At 41.3% G+C, this 24,382-nt stretch overlaps 1 protein-coding gene across 3 annotated transcripts in view; it reads right to left on the bottom strand.

Annotated features, from left to right (window-relative positions):
- Positions 1–10,137: 10,137 nt before the first annotated feature.
- ARL15 (ADP ribosylation factor like GTPase 15) overlaps positions 10,138–24,382 on the bottom strand; it is a 277,051-nt gene continuing 262,806 nt past the window's right edge. For all 3 annotated transcript variants that reach the window (XM_044292592.1, XM_044292593.1, XM_044292594.1), the window contains one exon: positions 10,138–12,294. In XM_044292592.1, coding sequence (XP_044148527.1) covers positions 12,142–12,294 — 153 coding nt within the window. In that variant the 3' untranslated portion in view covers positions 10,138–12,141. The remainder of the gene's footprint in view (positions 12,295–24,382) is intronic.

Genomic DNA, 24,382 nt, shown 5'->3' with positions numbered 1-24,382 from the left:
GGCAGCGTCATGGTCTAGGGCAGGCATGCTCAACCTGCGGCCCTCCAGCTGTTGCAAAACTAAAACTCCCATCATTCCCTGACAGCCTACAAATATCATCCCACAGTAGGGCATCGTGGGAGTTGTAGTTTTACAACAGCTGGAGGTCCGCAGGTTGAGCAACCCTGGTCTAGGGAATGTTTTTGTGGCACTATCTGGCCCACTTATATACAGAAATTATCTCTGTGTGCAGAGATATGTCACACCTCTTATAAACTTATTTACCACATGTGGACTGAGTATATATATAAAATTTAACTTTTACTATAATTTCACTTAAAACGTCCTGTAGGTATACGGTCAGGGTTGGTGGTTGGCGTCAATGCTCCAGTGTGGTCACAGGCACTGGTGTCCAATTGTTAAGTTGATATGGCAATCTGGATACTCTTATAATGCCCTGGTCTAGAGCCCTCCCTATATGGATGGTCGGGGGCTATCCTCATAAACCTGCCTCGACGACACGGAGCACCCGCCCCAACAGGGGCGACCCCATACGGAACCTTTCCCTAAATGGGGCCTCTTCCCTGTAAGTCCCTTACTGTATGGCCCTACATGCCATGTTTCGTTCCATGAAAAATGGAGCTCATCAGGGGCTCATTGGAATCAGAAGGTTTCTATAAAAAATGCAAAGAGAAAGATATGCAAAGCGTGGTCACTGCAATGTGCCTATTTGGATATACATTTAGACAGCATTAGGTATGTAGTCTCAACTTACTATTTCAGTAGAGAGTTTCTTTGTAAATACAAAGCGGTGTGGACGGTCAGTGGTACGCGTCCCTGCCGGGGTATGGAGAAGTGTCCCCAACAATACCCTCGCCTCACCTCACTGCTGAATGCCGGCAGTGTGGGAACACAGCCCATTCAGCCACCTAACCTTTTAAAAATCAGCGCCTCCAGCTGTTTCCGCCCTTCTATGGTGGAACGCACATGGAACGCACGCCATTTCCATGCGCTCCATTCCACTATCTGGCCCACTCATCCATGTGGAAGGCACTCCCAAACGATTTTGTATGAATCCATCCTTGCAGATCATGTACACCCATACATGCCGATTGTCTTCTCTAGGGCAGATGGAATCTTCCAGCAAGACAATGCAATATGTCACATGGCTAGAAATGTCCAATATTGATTGGAAGAGCATGAACAAGACTTCCAAGTACTACCCTGACCCCCTAATTTCGCAGATTTGAACATAATGGAGCATCTCTGTTATTGAGTCACTCCCAGCCCATCTACGGTAGCTGTGCTGTATACCGCAGTTACTCTGGAAATTATATGTGACTCGAATGTGGTATTCTCAGCTACACTCAGGATTGTGGGACATATGATAGGAGATACAGTTGAAACCAGAAGTTTACCACTATATAAAAAGATACATATGCATGTTTCTCTCAATATCTGACATGAAATCAGAATAAACCTTTCCTGTTTTTAGTCAATTAGAATTACCATAATTATTATTATTTGCCAAAATGCCAGAATGAGAGATTTTATTACTTTCTGCAAAGTCAAAAGTTTACACACATTTCATTAATATTTGGTACCATTGCCCTTAAACTGTATGACTTGGGTCCAACATTTTGGATATCCTTCCACAAGCTTCTCACAATAGTTGGTCGGAATTTGGGTCCATTCCTCCTCACAAAACTGGTGTAACTGAGCCATGTTTGTTGGTCGCCTTGCTCGCACTTGCCTTTTCAGCTTTGTCCATAAATTTTCAATAGGATTGAGATCAGGGCTTTGTGATGGCCACGCCAAAACATTGACTTTGTTATCCTTAAGCCACTTTGTAACCAGTTTGGCAGTATGCTACGTCTATTTGGAAGACCCATTTTCACCCAAGCTTTAACTTCCTAGCTGATATCTTGAGATGTTGCTTCTGTATTTCCACATAATCTTCTTTTCGCACGATGCCATCTATTTTGTAAAGTGCACCAGTCCCTCCTGCAGCAAAACAACCCCACAACATGATGCTGCCACCCCCATCTTTCACAGTTGGGATGGTGTTCTTAGGCTTCCAAGCCTCTCTCTTTTTCTTCCAAATGTAATGATGGTCATTATGGCCAGAAAGTTTAATTTTAGTTTCGTCAGACCAGAGGACATGTCTCCAAAAACGTAGGTCTTTGTTCCTGTGTGCATTTGCAAACATGAATCTGGCTTGTTTATGTTTCTTTTGGAGTAATGGCTTCTTCATGGCAGAGTGGCCTTTCAGCCCATGTTGATACAGTACTCGTATTGACACAATCTTACCAGCTTCCGCCATCATCTTCACAAGGTCTTTTGCTTTTGTTCTTGGGTTGATATGCACATGTCGGACCAAAGCACGTTTATCTCTGGGACACAGAACCCGTCTCCTTCCTGAGAGGTATGATGGCTGGACATTCCCATCTTGTTTGTACTTGCATATAATTGTTTGTACAGATGAACGAGGCAACTTCAGGTATCTTGAAATTGCACCCAAGGTTGAGCCAGACTTGTGCAAGTCCACAATTCTCTTCCTGATATCTTGGCTGATTTCTTTAGACTTTGCCATGATGTTACACAAAGAAGCAGTGTGTTTCAGGTGTGCATTTAAATACATCCACTGATGTGCCTCTAATTAACTCAGATGTTGCCAACAAACCTAACAGAAGCTTCCAAACATATGACATCATCATATGGGCAGTCCAGAATTGTTTAGAGGCATAGTAATCTTAGTGTATGTAAACTTTTGAAATTGCAGAAAGTAATAGAAATGCCTTAAAACATTCTCTCTCTCATTATTCTGGCATTTGGCAAATAATAATAATTATGGTAATCCTAATTGACCAAAAACAGGAAAAGTTTATTCTTATTTCATGTCAGATACTGAGAAAAACATGGATATGTGTCTTTTTATATTGTGTATGAAAATTTCTGGTATCAACTATAAATGTCTGATCACTGGGGGACCCAGAGATGGAATGCGAACCAAGCACTAGAATGGGTAATGTACTTACTAATTACATGTGTGGGCTTGTCCTGGCTCGGTCTTTTAAAAGGGCATAATACTACAGTATACAAGTATTATAAATTGGTCATTATAGTGCCCTTTTAACAATCTGCCTAATATATTGTAGTAAATGAGGAGAATTTAAAAGCAATGAACAATACGCTATTCTTCAGCCAAACCATCATCCTGACCCCAGTGATAAACTGTAATAAAATACACACACATCAATATGTCTCAACAAAATGCCATTGAGGGAGCATTTAGTAAACACAACATTGAAAGAATTTGGCTTTTTCTCCCCTCTATGAAACATGTGCGCTCAAGATCTTCAATAAATCAGTTTTATTTCCAGTTATATGTAATAACATAATTAAACAAAAAGCATGTCCATGAAATGAAAGTCAGATGTCAGTGCGAGGATTTCATCGGCATTATAGCCCCAAACAGTGAAACGACTCGTTTTTGATGTGTAAGCATTTTATGAGTGCAGTCTCACATTGTGTTAAGAATTGTAGGGCTTGTCTCCAAAAACAATGGGGGTGACACTTTGGTAATAGCATTTCTTTACCTTACAGCATCACTTTATCATGGGCTTATTTTATTTTTTTTTGCTCTGAAACTTATCTATACAAATGTATAAATTATCAATGGTAAATGTGCTACCCACTGACCACCGTGCAAAAATAAATAAATCTTCATAGTAAATCCCCTAAAACATCTATGCAGGAAGGGGCGGATTGGCCATAGACCCTACAGAGAAATTTCCCGAACGCTCAAATCTCCTTAGGTTCCCATACTTTGTAAGGTACTACCTTCCTTTTTTTCAGTCTAAAATTAAATCAAACTAAAATAATATACGGATATTATTTAAAATGTTGAAAAGTGTTTCATATTTAACTTTTATACCTTTTGGAGATCATTTCATCTTCAACTTGCTTAACTGTTCACAGTAACAGTCATTTTGACCAGGGGTGCCCAAACATTTGCATACCACTGTAGTCAGGAGGCATGGATTTCATACATTTCCTCCAAGGCTTAGTGAAGTATTACCGTGAGTCTTGGTTATTATGTTTGGGCTGGGAGGCAGCATGGGGTATCAGAAACCTTCCCTCACTACAGTCCTCTGTGTAGCCGATACCAGATATTATTTAGCTATGCCAACTGATCAGGAGGTGGCAGAACTTACTAAACCTTTCCTACACGGGTTTCCTTGAAGTCTAACTATGGAGACACAACAGTGTGCATGTGCTGTATACACAAAGTGGTAGGAGATTTTTAGGCAAGACTATTAGTAAAGCTGCTTTATTTTTGTATATATTTTTTTATACTAGATGTGATGGACCGACACAAAAAAAAAAAAAAAAAAAAAAAAAAGATTGCAAAAGGTGGACATAGCTCTTAAAAGGCATCTGTCAGGAGGTTTGTCCCTATGACACTGGCTGACCTGTTGCATGGGGGCTTGTCAGCTGAAGGCATCTGTGTTGGTCCTATGTACTTATGTACCCGCATTGCTGTGAAAAATGATGTTTTAATATAGGCAAATAAGTCTCTAGGAGCAACAGGGGCGTTACCGTTACACCTAGAGGCTCTGCTTTCTATGCAACTGCCACACCCGCTATACTTTGACAGGAGCAGTGAAAACGTCATCACACCTGGCCCTATCATTCAAAGTGCAGAAGGTGCAGCATTGTAGAGAGAGCAGAGCCTCTAGGTGTAACGGCAACGCCCCTGTTGCTCCTAGAGGCTTATTTGCATATATTAAACCATCATTTTTCTAAGCAATGCGGGCACATATGGACATGGGACCAACACAGATCTCTTCAGCTGCCAAGTGCACACAGCCAGTTTTATCAGTGCAAATCTGCTGACAAATGCTCTTTAAAAGGGGGTTTCAACCCCAGAAGGGGAATTTATGCTAGAATGGGTTAAAAAATAAGCATTTCTAAAACTTACTGGTCCAGGACAATGAGCCAGGACCACGAAGTGCAGGGATCGGAACACAAGCAGCAGAGGTTCAATGAGGTGAGCAATGCTAATTTTTACCCATTCTGGCCCTTTGAAATATAGTTTTCTCGTCCAGGAAAATCCCTTTTATGCAATTCAGTAGCTTCACCTTCAGTTCTATGTGAAATCCCAGATTACATATTGTGATGACAAATGGAAAGCTCAGCTCTGCTACATCTGTGTATACAGTATGCGTAAAACAACTAAAAAGGAAAATGTGCACACTACCCAGATGGATCAACAATGAACTTAACCTTGAACGGGTCTTCTGGCAGCAGAATGAACATCTTCAGGCTGATGGCTCACAAGGAATGTTGTAATCGTATTTCAAAAATCTTTGGAACGACTGTGTTATTCTAAGTGTCAATTAAGAAAACCGTGTTATTCCTATTTGATCCAACACATTATGAAACAGGCTTACGACAATGATTGCAGTAAAGGTCTCCACAATGTTGTCTAGTAAATGTGCAGACAACAGCTTGTAAGATATTTTGGACACAGTGATAAGATTTTTTGGTTAATGTCCTAAAACTCTAAATTTTTATTTTTATTACTTTGTTAGTATTTTTTTATTCACCTTCGGCTTTCAACACTGCCTGAATCCTGAACATGCTCTCGACCAAAATCTGTTCCCAGGTCTCTTCTACACGTTTCCAATCTTGGTGCATACTGGTCAACTCACTTGGGTATAAATACAGCTTTTTCTCCAACTCTATCCACGAGTGTTTGATTGGGTTGAGGTCTGGGGACTGTGAGGGCCAATCCAGCAACTCTACTTTATTGTCACTGAACCATTTCTTTGCCAATCTTGACGTATGCTTTGGGCTGTTGTCCTGCAGGAACACTATTTAGTCCTTTATATACCCATAGTACTTGAGGGTATGAAGTAACTCATCTTGTAGGATACTCACATATAGCTCAGCATGGAGACCCCCGTTGATCCTGGTCAAGTATCCAAAACCTTTGCTTTGGCTGTGAAACACCCCCATATCTTCAGGCTTCCTCCTCCGAACTTGACAGTTCCTTCAATTTCTCGATCCATTAGCCCTCTTTTCCCTTGTTTCTTCCAGACCCATTTGCACCCATCAGAGCCCAGTCTATTGACTTTCATCTCATCGCTCCAAACCACCTGTTTCCACCTGATCTCAATATCATGAAGCATACGAGCCTCCTCCACTGCCGTGTTTGTTGTGACAGAACTGATAGACCTTGTGACTTGCTGACTTCGATATTTTGCCTGGACGTCCACCTCTTGGCTTTGGAACGGCTGGACGGACTTCATTTCATATTCTTCCAACTGTCATGGCACTTACAGTACAGACCAAAAGTTTGGACACACCTTCTCATTCAAAGAGTTTTCTTTATTTTCATGACTATGAAAATTGTAGATTCACACTGAAGGCATCAAAACTATGAATTAACACATGTGGAATTATATACATAACAAAAAAGTGTGAAACAACTGAAAATATGTAATATTCTAGGTTCTTCAAAGTAGCCACCTTTTGCTTTTATTACTGCTTTGCACACTCTTGGCATTCTCTTGATGAGCTTCAAGAGGTAGTCACCTGAAATGATCTTCCAACAGTCTTGAAGGAGTTCCCAGAGATGCTTAGCACTTGTTGGCCCTTTTGCCTTCACTCTGCGGTCCAGCTCACACCAAACCATCTCGATTGGGTTCAGGTCCGGTGACTGTGGAGGCCAGGTCATCTGGCGCAGCACCCCATCACTCTCCTTCATGGTCAAATAGCCCTTACACAGCCTGGAGGTGTGTTTGGGGTCATTGTCCTGTTGAAAAATAAATGATTGTCCAACTAAACGCAAACCGGATGGAATAGCATGCCGCTGCAAGATGCTGTGGTAGCCATGCTGGTTCAGTATGCCTTCAATTTTGAATAAATCCCCAACAGTGTCACCAGCAAAGCACCCCCACACCATCACACCTCCTCCTCTATGCTTCACGGTGGGAGCCAGGCATGTAGAGTCCATCCATTCACCTTTTCTGCGTCGCACAAAGACACGGTGGTTGGAACCAAAGATCTCAAATTTGGACTCATCAGACCAAAGCACAGATTTCCACTGGTCTAATGTCCATTCCTTGTGTTCTTTAGCCCAAACAAGTCTCTTCTGCTTGTTGCCTGTCCTTAGCAGTGGTTTCCTAGCAGATATTCTACCATGAAGGCCTGATTCACACAGTCTCCTCTTAAAGGGAACCGGTCACCAAAAAACCGGATACTAAACTGTTAATAGTACCCTATAGTGCTGCAGAGTAGTTTCCTAATGCATTATTTGATTGTTTAGCCGCATCTAGCCTCCTGGAGAAATCAATGTTTTATTCAGCCGCTGCCCCGCCTCAAGTCAGGTTTGAAGTCAAGGGGGCAGCAGCCTAGGTGTCTCGAATGCGGCTCTCCCCGGATCTCAGTGCCGGGACCGCGCTCCCAGCCCACATGCGCAGTAAAGGGCTGCTGTAGCGCGATCCCGGCTCCGGCTCGTACACTCAGCCGGCTTTAGTTTCTACTGCGCATGCGCCCGGCATCTTCTGTAACTGCGCTAGTATGCAAGGCTGGCAGGCGCATGCGCAGTAGAAACGGAAGCCGGCTGAGTGTACAAGCCGGAGCCGGGATCGCGCTACAGCAGCCCTTTACTGCGCATGTGGGCTGGGAGCGCGGTCCCGGCACTGAGATCCGTCATGTCAATAAAGGCGGCGGGAGGCGGGGAGAGCAGCATTCGAGACACCTAGGCCGCTGCCCCCTTGACTTCAAACCTGACTTGAAGCAGGGGGCAGCAGCTAAATAAAACATCGATTTCTCCAGGAGGCTAGATGCGGCTAAACAATCAAAGAGTGCATTAGGAAACTACTCTGCAGCACTATAAGGTACTATTAACAGTTTAGTATCCGTTTTTTTGGTGACAGGTTCCCTTTAACAGTTGTTCTAGAGATGTGTCTGCTGCTAGAACTCTGTGTGGCATTGACCTAGTCTCTAATCTGAGCTGCTGTTAACCTGTGATTTCTGAGGCTGGTGACTCGGATGAACTTATCCTCTGCAGCAGAGGTGACTCTTGGTCTTCCTTTTTCTGGGGCGGTCCGCATGTGAGCCAGTTTCTTTATAGCGCTTGATGGTTTTTGTGACTGCACTTGGGGACACTTTTAAAGTTTTCCAAATTTTTCGGACTGACTGACCTTCATTTCTTAAAGTAAAGTAATGATGGCCACTCGTTTTTCTTTACTTAGCTGCTATTTTCTTGCCATAATACAAATTCTAACAGTCTATTCAGTAGGACGATCAGCTGTGTATCCACCTGACTTCTCCACAACGCAACTGATGGTCCTAACCCCATTTATAAGGCAAGAAATCCCACTTATTAAACCTGACAGAGCACACCTGTGAAGTGAAAACCATTTCAGGTGACTACCTCTTGAAGCTCAACAAGAGAATGCCAAGAGTGTGCAAAGCAGTAATCAAAGCAAAAGGTGGCTACTTTGAAGAACCTAGAATATGACAAATTTTCAGTTGTTTCACACTTTTTTGTTATGTATATAATTCCACATGTGTTTATTGATTGTTTTGATGCCTTCAGTGTGAATCTACAATTTTCATGGTCATGAAAATAAAGAAAACTCTTTGAATGAGAAGGTTTGTCCAAACTTTTGGTCTGTACTGTACATGATGCAGTTTGGCAATTTTCTAAAATCCTGGCTGTACAATGACACTGTTCTTGCACAATGCTCTGCAGAACTCCTCCAGTCTGTCAGCTCTAAGTCTGCAGGAGCAAAAATCCTTTGCACAGCATTTGTCTCTTCACTGCCTGCAGCAGGGCTGCTGATGGTAGAAGGGGTTACGTTTCTGAAGAATTCAGGGAGAGGGCAGACAGCAGCAGCTAAGCCAGTGCAGGGGGCGTGGCCAGCACAGTGACATCTCCTGCACAGACATATACCTGCTCCCTCAGGCTTGTGCATAAAACATCAGAGCAGGGAGAGAGGCTGACAGAACAGGTCATGTGACCCTCAGTGAAATCTGATAAAGGGGCCACTGTAGATGAAGGAAGTGATTTGTAAACCTTACATTTGATTAGTTAGAAACATACAAAGAAGATAAAATAACTTGGAAAACCCCTTTAAAGATAGATTTTTAAACTGATATTCCAGGCTTGGATGAAAACTTAAAAGGTGTCCTTCATACTCTATAGTTCAATGAGTACAGTCTACAAGGATGTCTACCAGCGGCCCTCCAGTTGTAGCAAAACTAAAACTTCCAGCATGCCCTAAATTCTGTAGGCTGACCAGGCATTCTGGGAGTTGTAGTTTTGCAACAGCTGGAGGGCCACAGGTTGAGCATGCCTGATATATATATATATTTACATTTAACCTTACTTCACCTTCCTTGTACCCCATCCAACGAAAAAAAATTAAAATTTTAATATTGAATGTGAATGGTACATTCTTGTTTATTTTCATACATTGTGGAAATCACTTTGAATGATATACGGCATTTTTCCTTCAGTGTGTGTGTTATTCAGGCATAATAAATTTAGTATAAAGTTCAGATAATATAAGAGATATTGAACAAACATTATTACACTCAACTATAACAAAAGGTACAAACAGCTGTAATATAAATGAATGGTAATTTATAAAAAGAGGAAAATCACCCTACTTACCAGGTTATAAAAAAAAATAAAAAAAATTAATTCACTTCTATAAATACAACACAATACAGTGTGCTAAAAGAATGACATTACAGATTTGGACCACTTACATCATAGACATAGCACAATATGCAGCAATAAAGAATACAGCACATCCACAATGACCACGTGTGTCCAACGCTAGATATGTAAAATATAGAAAGAGCCACGACAGATCGGGCAGACGCAGACAGAAGCTTACTGACAGTTGCAAAGCTTTAGGCATCAGACAGAAGCTTGTCAGGAGCAGCTGCTGCTGACAACTGATGGATAGTGTTTTTGTTGTGACTACTATAATACAATATTGCAAGCAGTCACAAGTTCAAGATGGTGTAAGGGCAGACGCATAAAAAATTAAATGAAAAAAAAAAACAACACAAAATCTGAAAGCTATTTCACAGGTCGCTAAGCTTTATCAAATCACAATTTCATTAAAAAAAAAAAAAAAAAAAAAAAAAAAAAAAAGGAAGTCCACGTATAATGATGTTGATTATAAAAAAGGTTTCCTTCTCATCAAACTCATATTAGCAGCATAATGAATAAAAAAGTATTAATATATAAAAGAAGTTGTATTATGGCCAGTGAATACCTTGTGCTGCTCAGTTTCAATGTTTTTTTTCATAGTTACATTTTTCTAAAAGGAAAAAAAATATTAAAAAAAGACACGACCCTCACAAAAAAAAAGGACTACAAAATTTAATATTACAAGATTAATATTACAATCACTGCAACATTGTATATGGAACTACTTTATTAGGTCCCTTTTTGCTGTATTTTTATAGCATTCATTCATATATTTTTTTATTTTTATTATCCTTATATTTTAATATAAATGCCCGCCAGCAGAATATTAAAAGTAGTGTTTATAATGGAAAATAATGATGTATCACAGATATAGTAAATTTACCATAATACTGTTTAATCTTCTTACTGCCAATAATCCAATAATTATGAAAAAAAAAGAATAAAAAAAAAAAAATTGTCAACAATTAAAAACCTAAGACAAAAACTAACTAACCCACCTATTTACAACTATATGTCCTAGTGGAAAAACTTGGCTGTGTTTAAATTAAAAACATATATAGGACGACAAAACTTTCACTGTAATATATTATGGCGTTTAGGAGCAGCAAGTAAAAACTAGTTTTAAAAAAAATGGACTAAATTCAACTACCCTACTTGGGTATAGACAGCACTAAATCAGTAGTATTCCAAAACAAGATTAATATCAACTTTTTAAAAACCCAGCCATACCCCAAGCTTGGCCCCTAAGGCTCGGTCCTGACATTGCGGCTGCGGGTGTTAGTATGCCGGGTAGACAAGAACTGCATGAGGTTTACAGCAAACTGACGCAAATTCAAAACAAATGCAGGTGAAGAACATGGTTCTCGGCCACATGGCACACCATCGTCTCATGGTCACAACAAAGTTAAAGGCTGTGGACACCTTCTGGACAATTTTTTTTATGATTGAATTTTACTCATTTTGGGCTAAATCATTTTTGAAATTGGACTTTATTAAAAATTTTCAGCAGTTTTTGTGATACACGGGTTAACTTTCAGTGTATCTGCCGACTGTCACTTTCTGTTTACTCAGATGATGGATCATGTAGAGCTCTTATCACCTGACCTCAAACACTATTATAGCTAAATGATCAAACTTATAAGAACATGGTTTAAATGTGTGCTTAGGAAGTCAGAAGATCACAGATAAGAGCTATACATTACCCGTCATCACTGGAAAGAGACAGTTTACAAATAGACTGAAATTTAACCCATGTATCACAAAAACTGCTGAAACATTTTAATAAAAAACAATTGCAAAAACTATTTTTAGCCCAAAATGAGTAGAATGCAAAAATAAAAGAAAGAATTATGCCAAAGGTGTTAATAGCTTTGAAGAAATCACCTGACATTTATAAACACATCCAACATATGCTGCAATAATCAAAGTGTGTAGTCAGTTATACCATACAACGCAGTTAGAGGTTGAAGTTTTGGAGGTAAAGTCAACAAAATCAGGAGTTCAGAAGATACTGATACGTTTCTAACTGTAGGTACAGTAAATGGCTGTCTCTGCAGATGGTAAGTGCATGTTAAGAATGATAGAATTTTTGTTCTTCTTCGAGGAATATAGTGCACTGTCAAGTGAATAGTAACCAAAGTATCACAAAGATAAAGCGGAACAGAACAAAAATAACCCATAGGTATTAATACTACTGGAAAAGTATGGAGGCCTCCAGTATTCTTTCTTCTAATGTATACTTTGTACATCCAGGACTTTTACCAGTAAAAGAAAATGTAGATTAACATGGATGTAAGGCAGCAAAAAACACAAGAGTGACTGTGACCCGTGCTTGACGACATCACTCATCTCCTGTAACTCTTGCAGCAGAAGCAGCTGTTGGTAAGAGGGTGATGATCTCACTTTTCCAGGGTCTTTTAAATTTGAACTGGTTCAAGTTCTCGCTCATCTAGTAAATTTATTAGCATTGAAAAGCTGTCTTTTACGGCTTCCATGTTTTCCAATGATGTCGGCTGAAGGATCCACCTTTTTCCTCGTGCAAGTGGTTCAAGTTCAAAATATTTTTTGATCTGACAAAACAAATCAAAAGAACCAATTAATCCAAATTCAAAGAATTTTAGGAGTAAATGAGCCAAATATCTTCAATAACAATAATTCAATGTAGAATGACAGACCACATCTTATCGGCGAAGACTATTAACATAACATGAGAAGTCTCTATTACAAAGACTTAAAGAGGACCTTTCACCGCTCCTCACGTCTGTTTTAATAGCTTCATGCGTTCCCCATGTAATAACAATTCTGTAACATTTATTCTCATGTCTGTATGTTGTGCCATTCCTTTATTATTTCTACTAGAAGTTGTGAATGAATTGCTATTAGCCTTCAGTAAGGGTACAGAGGGGAGGTAACCAGTTGAGGGGGTGTACCTGCACAGTCTGACAATGGCAGCATTGATTGGATAGAGTCAGTCTGTGCAGATACACCCCCCCCCCCCCCAACTGGTTAGCCCCCCCCCCCCTGTACCCTTACTGAAGGCTAATAGCAATCCATTCATAACTTCTAGTAGAAATAATACAGGAATGGCACAACATACAGACATAAGAATAGATGTTACAGAATTGTTATTAGATGGGGAATGCAAGTAGCTGTTAAATTAGGCATGTCAGGAGAGGTGAAAGGTCATCTTTAATCACAATATTGTTAAGTTACCCATATGCATTAGATAATTGGTGGAATATGTCTAGCAAGCCTGATTGCATCAGACGAGCTACTGTAGCACAAATTGTTGAAACAGTTAATTCTGGATGTCATAGTGTCAAACACAATACATTACAGCTTGCTGTGTATGGGGCTGTGCAGCTGAAAACCGGTCCAGGTGAGTCAGTTACACAAGGAAGAGATGGCACCAGAATTCACTGTGGGAGGAAGGCAAGCTGGTCGGTGGAGGCAGTATGATGCATCTGGGCAATGTTCTGCAGGGAAAGCTTGGGTCCTAGCATACATGTGGATGTTTACTTCAACATGAACACCAAGGTTACGCATTCATGGCAACTGTATTCTCTAATGGCTATTGCCGTTGACACTGCCAACCGTTCATGAATGGTTTGAGGAACAGGAAAAAGAGTTGAAGGTGTAATAAAAAGAGGAGTGAAAGAGCGTACCAAGCAGAGAAAAAGGAAAGAGAACAAGCAAGAGCGGATAGAAAGGAGAGAGAACGAGCAGCGAGAAAGGAGAGAGAACAAGCAAGAGCAGATAGGAGAGAGAATAAGCCGATAGAAAGGAGAGGGAACAAGCAAAGTGGAGAGCAAGGAGAGATAATGAGAAAGAGCAGATAGAAAGGAGAGAGAATGAGTAGCAAGGAGAGATAACGGGCAAAAGCAGTGAGAAAGGAGAGGTAAGGAGCAAGAGCAGCAAGAAAAGAGAGAACGAGAATGAGCTGCGAGAAGAGATAACGAGCAAGACCAGAGAGAAAGGAAAAAGTATCAATAGTAGAGAGAAAGGAGAGAAACTGTGCAAAAGCAGAGATAAAATAAGAAATGCACATACCAAAAAAGAAGGAATATAAAAGCTAGAAGGATTTCAGTCATTTCCAGCAACAACTTGCAAACAGAGAATGCACCCAGGGCAACAAGGATGAACAACAGTGGACACCATGACAACTGACATCAATATAACAGACAGAACACCTACACTTGCAGATGCTGGATAGAGATCTGCCACAAAATATTTTGTGCGAATTTCAATTATTGTACATTTTTCTGCAGGAAAGTGTCTCTTTTACATTCTTCTATGTATGAAATATACCCTCGTGACATAGAAGTCAATCTTTTCTATGTTGTGAGGTCTCATGTCAGTTATATGTCAAGTAGAGCTAAATCCTAAGTGTCAAAAGACTTGATATATCAAGATTCTTATTGCATTTATTTTTTTTCTTTCTTTTTTTTTTAAATTGAGCTAAATAAAAAAATATTTAAGATGGATAGACAGTGGACTTGCCAGAGCAGCTACCCATTTTTGCTCATGGGGTGATGACTTTCCTTACACGCTATATAGGCAATCTATGCTCCTGGTGAGGGGGCAGGTTCTTATCCCCCACCACATTTTAATGGGGGATGAGAATCTACACAGGGATCTCTCTACAGTTGTATTCAAGCCATGAAAATGGGATAAGGGTCCCAGAACCTCATTCTCAGGTTATTAGGAATGTGGTGGTGTCATTGAAAGGAGCCTAAACCGATTTTTTTTTATCTTTGCTAAGGGACTCCCGCTCTACATGTATACCAGTGGCTGTCCTCAAAATAGTTTCAAGAATATATATATATACACACACACACACACACACAGGTCCTTCTAAAAAAATTAGCATATTGTGATAAAGTTCATTATTTTCTGTAATGTACTGATAAACATTAGACTTTCATATATTTTAGATTCATTACACACAACTGAAGTAGTTCAAGCCTTTTATTGTTTTAATATTGATGATTTTGGCATACAGCTCATGAAAACCCAAAATTCCTATCTAAAAAAAATTAGCATATCATGAAAAGGTTCTCTAAACGAGCTTTTAACCTAATCATCTGAATCAACTAATTAACTCTAAACACCTGCAAAAGATTCCTGAGGCTTTTAAAAACTCCCAGCCTGGTTCATTACTCAAAACCGCAATCATGGGTAAGACTGCCGACCTGACTGCTGTCCAGAAGGCCATCATTGACACCCTCAAGCAAGAGGGTAAGACACAGAAAGAAATTTCTGAACGAATAGGCTGTTCCCAGAGTGCTGTATCAAGGCACCTCAGTGGGAGGTCTGTGGGAAGGGAAAAGTGTGGCAGAAAACGCTGCACAACGAGAAGAGGTGACCGGACCCTGAGGAAGATTGTGGAGAAGGACCGATTCCAGACCTTGGGGGACCTGCGGAAGCAGTGGACTGAGTCTGGAGTAGAAACATCCAGAGCCACCGTGTACAGGCGTGTGCAGGAAATGGGCTACAGGTGCCGCATTCCCCGGGTATGCCACTTTTGAACCAGAAACAGCGGCAGAAGCGCCTGACCTGGGCTACAGAGAAGCAGCACTGGACTGTTGCTCAGTGGTCCAAAGTACTTTTTTCAGATGAAAGCAAATTTTGCATGTCATTCGGAAATCAAGGTGCCAGAGTCTGGAGGAAGACTGGGGAGAGGGAAATGCCAAAATGCCTGAAGTCCAGTGTCAAGTACCCACAGTCAGTGATGGTCTGGGGTGCCATGTCAGCTGCTGGTGTTGGTCCACTGTGTTTTATCAAGGGTAGGGTCAATGCAGCTAGCTATCAGGAGATTTTGGAGCACTTCATGCTTCCATCTGCTGAAAAGCTTTATGGAGATGAAGATTTCATTTTTCAGCACGACCTGGCACCTGCTCAGAGTGCCAAAACCACTGGTAAATGGTTTACTGACCATGGTATTACTGTGCTCAATTGGCCTGCCAACTCTCCTGACCTGAACCCCATAGAGAATCTGTGGGATATTGGGAAGAGAAAATTGAGAGACGCAAGACCCAACACTCTGGATGAGCTTAAGGCCGCTCTCTAAGCATCCTGGGCCTCCATAACACCTCAGCAGTGCCACAGGCTGATTGCCTCCATGCCACGCCGCATTGAAGCAGTCATTTCTGCAAAAAGGATTCCCGACAAGTATTGAGTGCATAACTGAACATAATTATTTGAAGGTTGACTTTTTTTGTATTAAAAACACTTTTCTTTTATTGGTCGGATGAAATATGCTAATTTTTTGAGATAGGAAATTTGGGTTTTCATGAGCTGTATGCCAAAATCATCAATATTAAAACAATAAAAGGCTTGAACTACTTCAGTTGGTGTGTAATGAATCTAAAATATATGAAAGTCTAATGTTTATCAGTACATTACAGAAAATAATGAACTTTATCACAATATGCTAATTTTTTTAGAAGGACCTGTATATAAATATATATATATTTGCTTGTATAACAGTTTTCAAGATAACTTACTAAGACTGACCGATGACACTGATAAAACACAGCCAGTAATGCTATAAAAACCAGCAGCAGCATTGGTCACAGAGAGGCATGATATAAAAAAACAATAGTTATTTTTTCAGAAACATTTACTGCACGACCGAACAAAAAATTGTATGCTTGTATCTAAGTGCACTGGCACTTGCTGGCTATTAAAAGAAAACTGGCTCCTGAAATGATCTAACTGTCTTGTACGGTAATTTGTCAACCACCTACTTCACCTAGATAACCTGTTTACAGAGTTCATTAAAGGGGTTCTGTAGTTTTTTTAAACTGATAATATATCCTCTGGATAGATCATCAGCATCTGATTGGCGGGGGTCCGACACCCGGGACCCTAGCTGATCAGCTGTTTAAGAAGGCAGCGGCACTGCGGCCTTCTCGCTGTTTACTGCAGGCCCAGTGACGTCACAACTAGTATCAATGGCCTGGGCGGGGCTAAGCTTCATTCAAATGAACAGAGCTCAGCCCCGCCCAGGCCATTGATACTAGTCGTGACGTCACTGGGCCTACGGTAAACAGCGAGAAGGCTGTGGTGCTACTGCAAGTGCCGCTGCCTTCTCAAACAGCTGATCGCCGGGGGGTCCCGGGTGTCGGATTCCCGCCAATCAGATTATGATGATCTAGCCAGAGGATAGATCATCAGTTTAAAACAACTGCAGAACCCCTTTAAGACCACCTGCACATGAGTGCGGGTGGACGCACATAAGACCTGCAAAAATTTTCGTGTGGATTTATGTGCGTTTCCGCGCCATATCAGCACCAAAATCTGCAATCTGTGGTTTTCCCACAGATCTCACCCTTCCATTGAAAAGAATGAAAACAATGAAATCTGCAGCTAAAACCGCAGACCCGCAAAGCAGGTCAAATTCCGTAAAGTGTACATGAGAATTGTGCAGTCTCATATGCTGTACTATGCTGCGTTTTTTCTGCAAGGGAACCTGTAACATTTGCAAGCGGCCTAAAGGTATTCTTCAGGGGCGATTTTTTTTTCTGATTGCATTTCACTCGTTTTGGGTTAAAACTCATTTTTTTTTTTAATTGGTCTTTATTAAAATGTTCTGCTTTTTTTTTTTTGTCGTACAGGATTAAATTTCACTATTGCTTTAGAGTATCTTAGAGCAGCAACATGACAGGCTAAGTGTAAAACTGAAGCTGGCGGCTATGTAGAAAATGGATGGCTGAAGTCCCGACAGCTGATAAACACTCATTTAAGCCATATTCTTATAAGGGCTCATGCACACAAAAGTATTTTCTCTTTGTGTACGTTCCATTTTTTTGCATACCGTATACGGAACCAGTCATTTCAATGGGTCCGTCCCCAAAAAATATTGAAGGTACTCCGTGTGCATTCCGTTTGTCCGTATTTCCGTTCCGCAAAAAAATTGAAAATCGTATTATTGTCCGCATTATGGACAAGGATAAGACTGTTCTATTAGGGGCCAGCTGTTCCGTTCAGCAAAATACAGAAGGCACACGGACATCATACCTATTTTTTGCGGATCCGTTTTTTGCGAACCGCTAAATATATACGGTCGTGTGCATGAGACCTAGGTTTGATAAGAATTTATCTATAATTAGTGTTTTAGTCCAAAATGACATCAGTAAAAAAACAAAACAAAAAAAATGCCCCTCCCCCTAAGGTGTTCGTAGCTTTTAAAATATATTTGACTAGAGAAAAAAATGATCTACGATGAGTTACAATGTTCTGCATCTGAAACGATACATTTTTGACATGAATGTGTTTACACTGACAGGTTATCTTACACTATGCACTTCAATGGTTTCTGCAGTGCTTGTTTTATCTCTAAGCCCAGATTTATCTGACATGCAAATTCAGAGCTCAGTGGGCTGTCTTTCTTAAAGGAAGTCTGTCAACAGGAAATTCACCGTTAAACCAGGCACCATGTCTTGTAGGGCTAGATCAGAATGTAATGTAATGCTATCTTTCATTTAGGGATCTGTTGTTTCGTTCTGGAGAAAAAGTACTTCCCCTACCTGGTTAATCCGGAAGGGGAGGGAGGGGTTGGTAGGAGAAAGAGGAGGTCCAATATTGCAAAGGTTGAGTGGATTGTCCCCTCTCTTTATGCACCAGCAGTGAGACTGTGTGGTACGGTGGGGACATTTCCCCCACCCCCCAGCAATTATGATTAGACCACTGTCCTTATAGTTCTGCTATTTCGCATAGGATCACTGTCCTTTTACGGCAATTGGGCTGTATTGGCTATATCAAAACTTTACAGCCTTAAATACATTGTTTATTGCTCTAAATCCATGAGAGGACTTGTTTAGCCCAAAGGGGCATTTTTGAATTTACTTTAGTTTTGTTTGTTAGTGTCCTTTTTTGAATTGCAATCTTCACTTTCACTGCCCCTAAAGAGTCCCCCAGTGGAACGAAACATGGCATGTCGGGACATAAGTGAGGGACAGATTTGAGGTTTAGGCCCCATAGAGGGACAGGTTCCTGATAGTGCGGGTGCTCTGTATGTTGCTAGGCAGGGACCGTTTGCCCCCTAGCCATACATCAGGTAGGGATTTCTATTAGGGCGCTGTAGGTTCTAGGTTCTACCTCATCTAAGCAACTACAATATGAGGATTTGCCTTTATCTGATCAATCCCGACAAGAGAATGCGTTTCCTTTATCGCTATCAAAGGACGGCACCTGGTAAAAACGTATTAGACAGCTCGTTCATCAGGGTTGGGCAAGATCATTCTGGAAGCATTCATTTACAGGTGCATTTATCGTATTGGTATTGTTTGCACAGATATTTCTCCCTGTGTTGTATATTGTGTTTAGAATTTTGCATAACTTCATTTTAATCTATTTAGCGGACTTTCGTCTCCGCTCAAAAATCATATTCTGAGTGCTCCGTTACGCTCAGTTAGGTCTCGGTTATCTGCAGAATCAGTCCTTTCCATTTTGCTGCTCAATGAAGCCAGAGAACGGAAAGGAGAAACGGTGATGTGAAAGGAGCCATAACTGCTCATTGCATATGGATTAAAGGTACTTTTTCTCCAGAATGAAGTAACCGATAACTGAATGAAAGGTATCATTACATTCAGCTGAGCTAGCCCAACAATGCTTTATGCCTTTTTTTTTTTTTAAGTGAATTTCCACTGACAGACCTCCCTTTAAAGGGTTTCTGTCACCAGAATTAACCCCATTAAACTGGCTGACATTAGAGATGTGCCAATGTCAGCAGACCCTAACTGTACTATTTTTATGCTTATAGTTGCCCGGTTACTGCACAATTTTAAACTTTGACGATATGCAAATTAGCCTCCAGGACAAGGGGGCGCGGGTTGCTCCTGCTCCTAAAGGCTCTGTTCTCCCACCTCAATTCACGCCCTGCCGTCCTTGATTGACAGGGCCAGCATTCATCTTCTTCTGCCAGCCCTGTGCGCTGGATACATCTCACGCCTGCGCAGTCCCAGCACACAGGGCCGTCAGGAGGAGACTAACGCTGCCTGGCCCTGTCAATCAAGGACTTTAGGGCGTGACTTGAGATAGGAGAACGGAGCCTCTAGGAGCAGCAGCAACGCCCCCCCCCCCCAACTCTTAGAGGCTAATTTGCATATAATCAAAGTAAAAATTGTGCAGTAACCGGGGAACCCATAAGCATAAAAATAGTAGTTAGGGTCTGCTGACATTAGCACATCACTGTCAGCCAGTTTAATAGGGTTAATTCTGATGACAGAAACTCTTTAAAGGGGTTTTCCGGGTTTTTATTATTGATGACCTATGAGATCAGTGGGGATATGACTACCAGGACCCCCACCGATCAGCAGTTTGAAGCTATTGCGGTGCCTCCTCGCAGCTTACCAAGCACAGCTCCATCCATTGGAAACGCGCCTAGGCCATGTGACCAATGAATGTGACATCATTGGTCAAGGAAGTGGTTGTGGCGCTCACCAAGTGCTCTGGCCCTTTGAACTAGCTGATCTGTGAGGGTGCCTGGAGTCAGAGGCCCACCGATCTGATATTGATGACCTATACTGCTAGAATGCTTATAGGCTGCACTCGACCTATGTCAAAAGACCCTTAGTCCCTTAACACAGTCTTCTATCCTGTGTGCCTGTGTCTCCTTAGCAGTCCCCATCATGACAGATACCTCTGCAGTTCTCAGGACTGAGGGTGAGAAATATCCACCTACAGGAGCATGCTACACATAGGTTTGTATGTAGGCGGTAACTATGGGCCTGCATAAGAGCTGAACATACTAGGCAGTAGCATTTTTTTTTAAACGTTTAATCAATACTATTTGAAAAGCTGCATCATCTATTACAGCAAACAAGATACCGTTGTTAGGAATGCGGTTTATATTTTCTATTGATTTAAGTAATGTCTATTTCAGCCGTAAGTACAACCATTTATAGTCTGTTGTGCTGATATCGGGCAGGAATGGGATGTAAGTAAATGCAATCATTGCTAACATACCAACAAAGAACGGTTGCCTGAACAGAGTTTAGTTTGCACATTCTTTTGTGTAAGGGTATTTTCTTAAGGAATATTACTTTTCCACACTCCTACCAAAATAGCCACAAGTATGCAAAAAACATTCCCTCTCTTTCATGTCTGATCTATATTTCATTGGCTGGGGTATGCTGAGAAAGCAAAACAAGACGATTATTTAGTTATCAACTTAAAGAAAAATTAGAATCTTAAATAAGTACTCTACTCACAGCCAATGTAAAACTGTATGTAAAAATACACATAGCATAAAAAAAAAAAAAAAAAAAAAAAATCGGTCAACATAGAACATGAAGCTGAAGAAGTAGACTGTCTTTATAAAACAGAGCATGACCACTACTGTTTAAGGACAGGGGATGGTTTCATGAGGAAGAGACAATAGATGGACCTCCTCTGCCCACCCCGACTAAAATAAATATGATAATTGAGTTCCATTTTTATCATAACAAGGATAACAGGAGATCTGGAGCCAACAGGTCATTAACAGATTTTGTTAGAGCTAAACAAGGGAGTAGAAGGGATTATGTGACTTTAGAGGTTTTCCAGGATTTGGTACCATTTTAATTAGACCTCCTAATGTGTGGTACTGTACCTAATGAAAGAATCATAATCAACTGCTATCAACCGCTCTGGTCCAGTGCCCTGGCTCCGTTCAGTGATCTTCTTGTGCTTGGCTTAGGTACTTCCAGCTAGGTTACGGACAGGGTCATGTGTGACAGCCAATGACTGGTTGCACGTGACTCAGAAGTGATGTGCTGCTTGGGGACATGTCACTACTGAGGCCAGTCATTGACTTCAACAGAACACATGTCCCAACTGTACCCAAACCATGGACCAAGAGATCGCCGAATGGAGAAAGGGTGCAGCAGGTATGAGTATGATTCTTTCATTAGGTATCACAGGCTTGGGTTTTAATTAAAAAGGGATCAAATTCTGGAAAATCCCTTTAGCTCTTGCAAGGTGGTATGAACTTACCTACAGGAAAGCCTGAAGTCACTACCCCAGGTGTAGTAGGAGGAAAAAAGACACTTAGTCGCGGTACCAAGACAGTAGGAAAAAAACATGGAAAATTCAGAGATTGAGGGAGGCAGAATTCGGTTGTAAGTGGTAGACAAGAAGATACGGCTAAGTATACAAGTTTATGCCAAATCGAACAGGAAGATATAGATTATTGTATACTTATTGTTCATGCAAAGAGAGATGGGGAAAGCTTCCTTATGATGCCTGAGGAACATGGGTGTTGGTTAAGGATTCAGAGGAACAGTTGGGTTCAGGATGTTGGGCACAACCACAGCCATACACAGGCTCGTTCCACAGTAGCACCTGACATCTCCGGCAGGGCCCACCGGCCCCATTAACTATAATGGGGACCAGCGGAGATCTGGCTGCCATCCTGCAAATATGCCGTAAATCAGCCAGACTAAAACAGCAGTGCAATAATGCCTGATCCAGACAGTTCTAGCAGGCTGTTCCTGCTGGAGATGTGAAGTGTTAGTGTAAAAGTAGCCTTCGATAGCACTAACATGTTCTGCTGCTCTGTACACAGTGTTATAATTCAATAAAACAATAAGAGTGACAGCTCTAGCAATCTCCTGTTTAGACACTAGAGCAGTGATGGCGAACCTTTTACAGATTGAGTGCCCAAACTGTAACCCAAAACCCACATATTTATCTGAAAGTGCCAACACAGCAATTTAACCTGAATCCTACAGTCCAGTATAGTATATCTTCCATGTACTTTATCATTTAGCTATAATAGCCTGCCTACATTCAGTGCGCTGCCTGTGCTGTTCATAGTGCGCCCTGCGCTGATGAATAGCAGGAAAAGTCTAAGGCATACTGGTACACCATAGACTGTTTCCAGGTCTCTGAGTGCCGCCTCTGGCACCCGTGCCATAGGTTCGCCATCACTGCACTAGAGCTATCGCTCAGAGCAGAGGGGTGGGGGTTGGGAAGCCTTCAGAGCAATCAGAGACTCAAGGGCATTAAAACTTCTCGTCTTCGGTCATGTAAGAAGCATGAGCACCCACCGAGGTATGCTTAAATAGCTACCCCTCCCCCAGACCATACCCCTAAAATTAATCAGATCCCATTACAGACCACTAAAATGATTTTACACCTCAAACCAGATACCTAAAGCTATTCAGACCCCAGACAACAAAAGGGAAGAAAGGGGGAATCAAAGGGTCAATATGAAGTGACAGCGACATTTTATGGGACAAAAAAGAAAAAAGGAGATATTAAAGTAAATGGAAAGACGGCAAGATGTAAAAGGGAGCAGGCTTCATAGTTCATCCTATGGGAAGTAAACACAGGAACACTGAGAATCACTGGATTTTTGGGCAGATGATGCGATAATGAGATGAGGAAACATAAGTATGATAAACTGTAAGGTGAGATGCTGGGGCGCAGACAGGAGGCCAGGATCTCGCATATCGAGCTGATCAGGAGACCGTTATTAACCCCTTTCTGACCAGCGTCGTACATGTACGGAGCTGCAGGACGTGACTTGCAGAAACTGCTCCTGCTCAATGAGCAGCAGGGGTCCAGCTGTTCCTGACAGCCGAGCCCCTGCTATATACGCCGGTATAGGTAAATACACCAATGCCGATGTATTAACCACTTCTATGCAGCAGTCAGCACTGACCGCAGCATGCAGCAGTGCAGACTGCAGCTCTCTCTCAGTCCCCAATTGGGTCCCCGCACTGCGGTGACAGGTACCCGATGGCTGGGAAGGTAGCACGATGACTCTCACAGGCATCAGGGCTTGACTTCTACAGAAGCCTGTGAGACCCAGCCACCTGGCTCTCACAGGCAGGCAGGCACATGTATTCGAATGCATTGTAGAGGGGATCAGACAGCCAAAAGTTGAAGTCCCAAACTGAGGCAAAAGGTTTTTTACATAATAAAGAAATAAAAGTTCGAAGTGAAAAAGCGCCCTTTTTCCATAATTAAGTCATATAAAATTGTAAAAAATTAGGAAGAAAATATAGACATAAGGTATCGTCGCGTCCGTAACGACCGGCTCTATAAAAATATCACAGGATCTACCCTGTCAGATCAATGCAGGTAAAAACTGTGCCAAGTCATATATACCCCAAAATAGTACCAATGAAAAAGTCACCTCATCCCACAAAAAATGGGCCCCCACATAAGACAAATTGCCTGAAAGACAAATATAAAAATTAAGGCTCTCAGAAAATGGAGACACAAACAAGATTTTTTCTTTTCAAAAATGCTTTTATTGTCTAAAACTTAAGAAAAAAATTAATAAATTGACACATTAGGCATCACTGCATCCGTAACAACCTGCTCTAAAATAAATATCACATTATCTGTCAGATGAAAGCTGTAAAAAAGAAATAAATAAAAACAGTGCCACAACAGTCATTTTTTGGAACGAACCTCACAAAATGCGTAATATCGAGTGATCAAAAACAACTATTTATTGGAAGAAATAAAATTTTCCATTTTCACAGCCAAGTGTTTCTAAATTCCATAAAACGCCTGTGGGGTCAAAGTGCTCAGTACACCCCTTACTAAATTCCTTTTGTGTTCTTTGGTGTACTTTCCAAAATGGGGTAACTTTTTGGGTATTCCACTGTAGGTGTACCTCAGGGTATTTTCCAATACAACATGGTGCCCAAAAACAAA

Source organism: Bufo gargarizans, chromosome 1 (assembly GCF_014858855.1).
Source record: "Bufo gargarizans isolate SCDJY-AF-19 chromosome 1, ASM1485885v1, whole genome shotgun sequence".
NCBI classification, from domain to species: domain Eukaryota; kingdom Metazoa; phylum Chordata; class Amphibia; order Anura; family Bufonidae; genus Bufo; species Bufo gargarizans.
The sequence above is the reverse complement of the archived record's forward strand: the minus strand, read 5'-3'. Positions and strand labels throughout refer to the sequence as shown.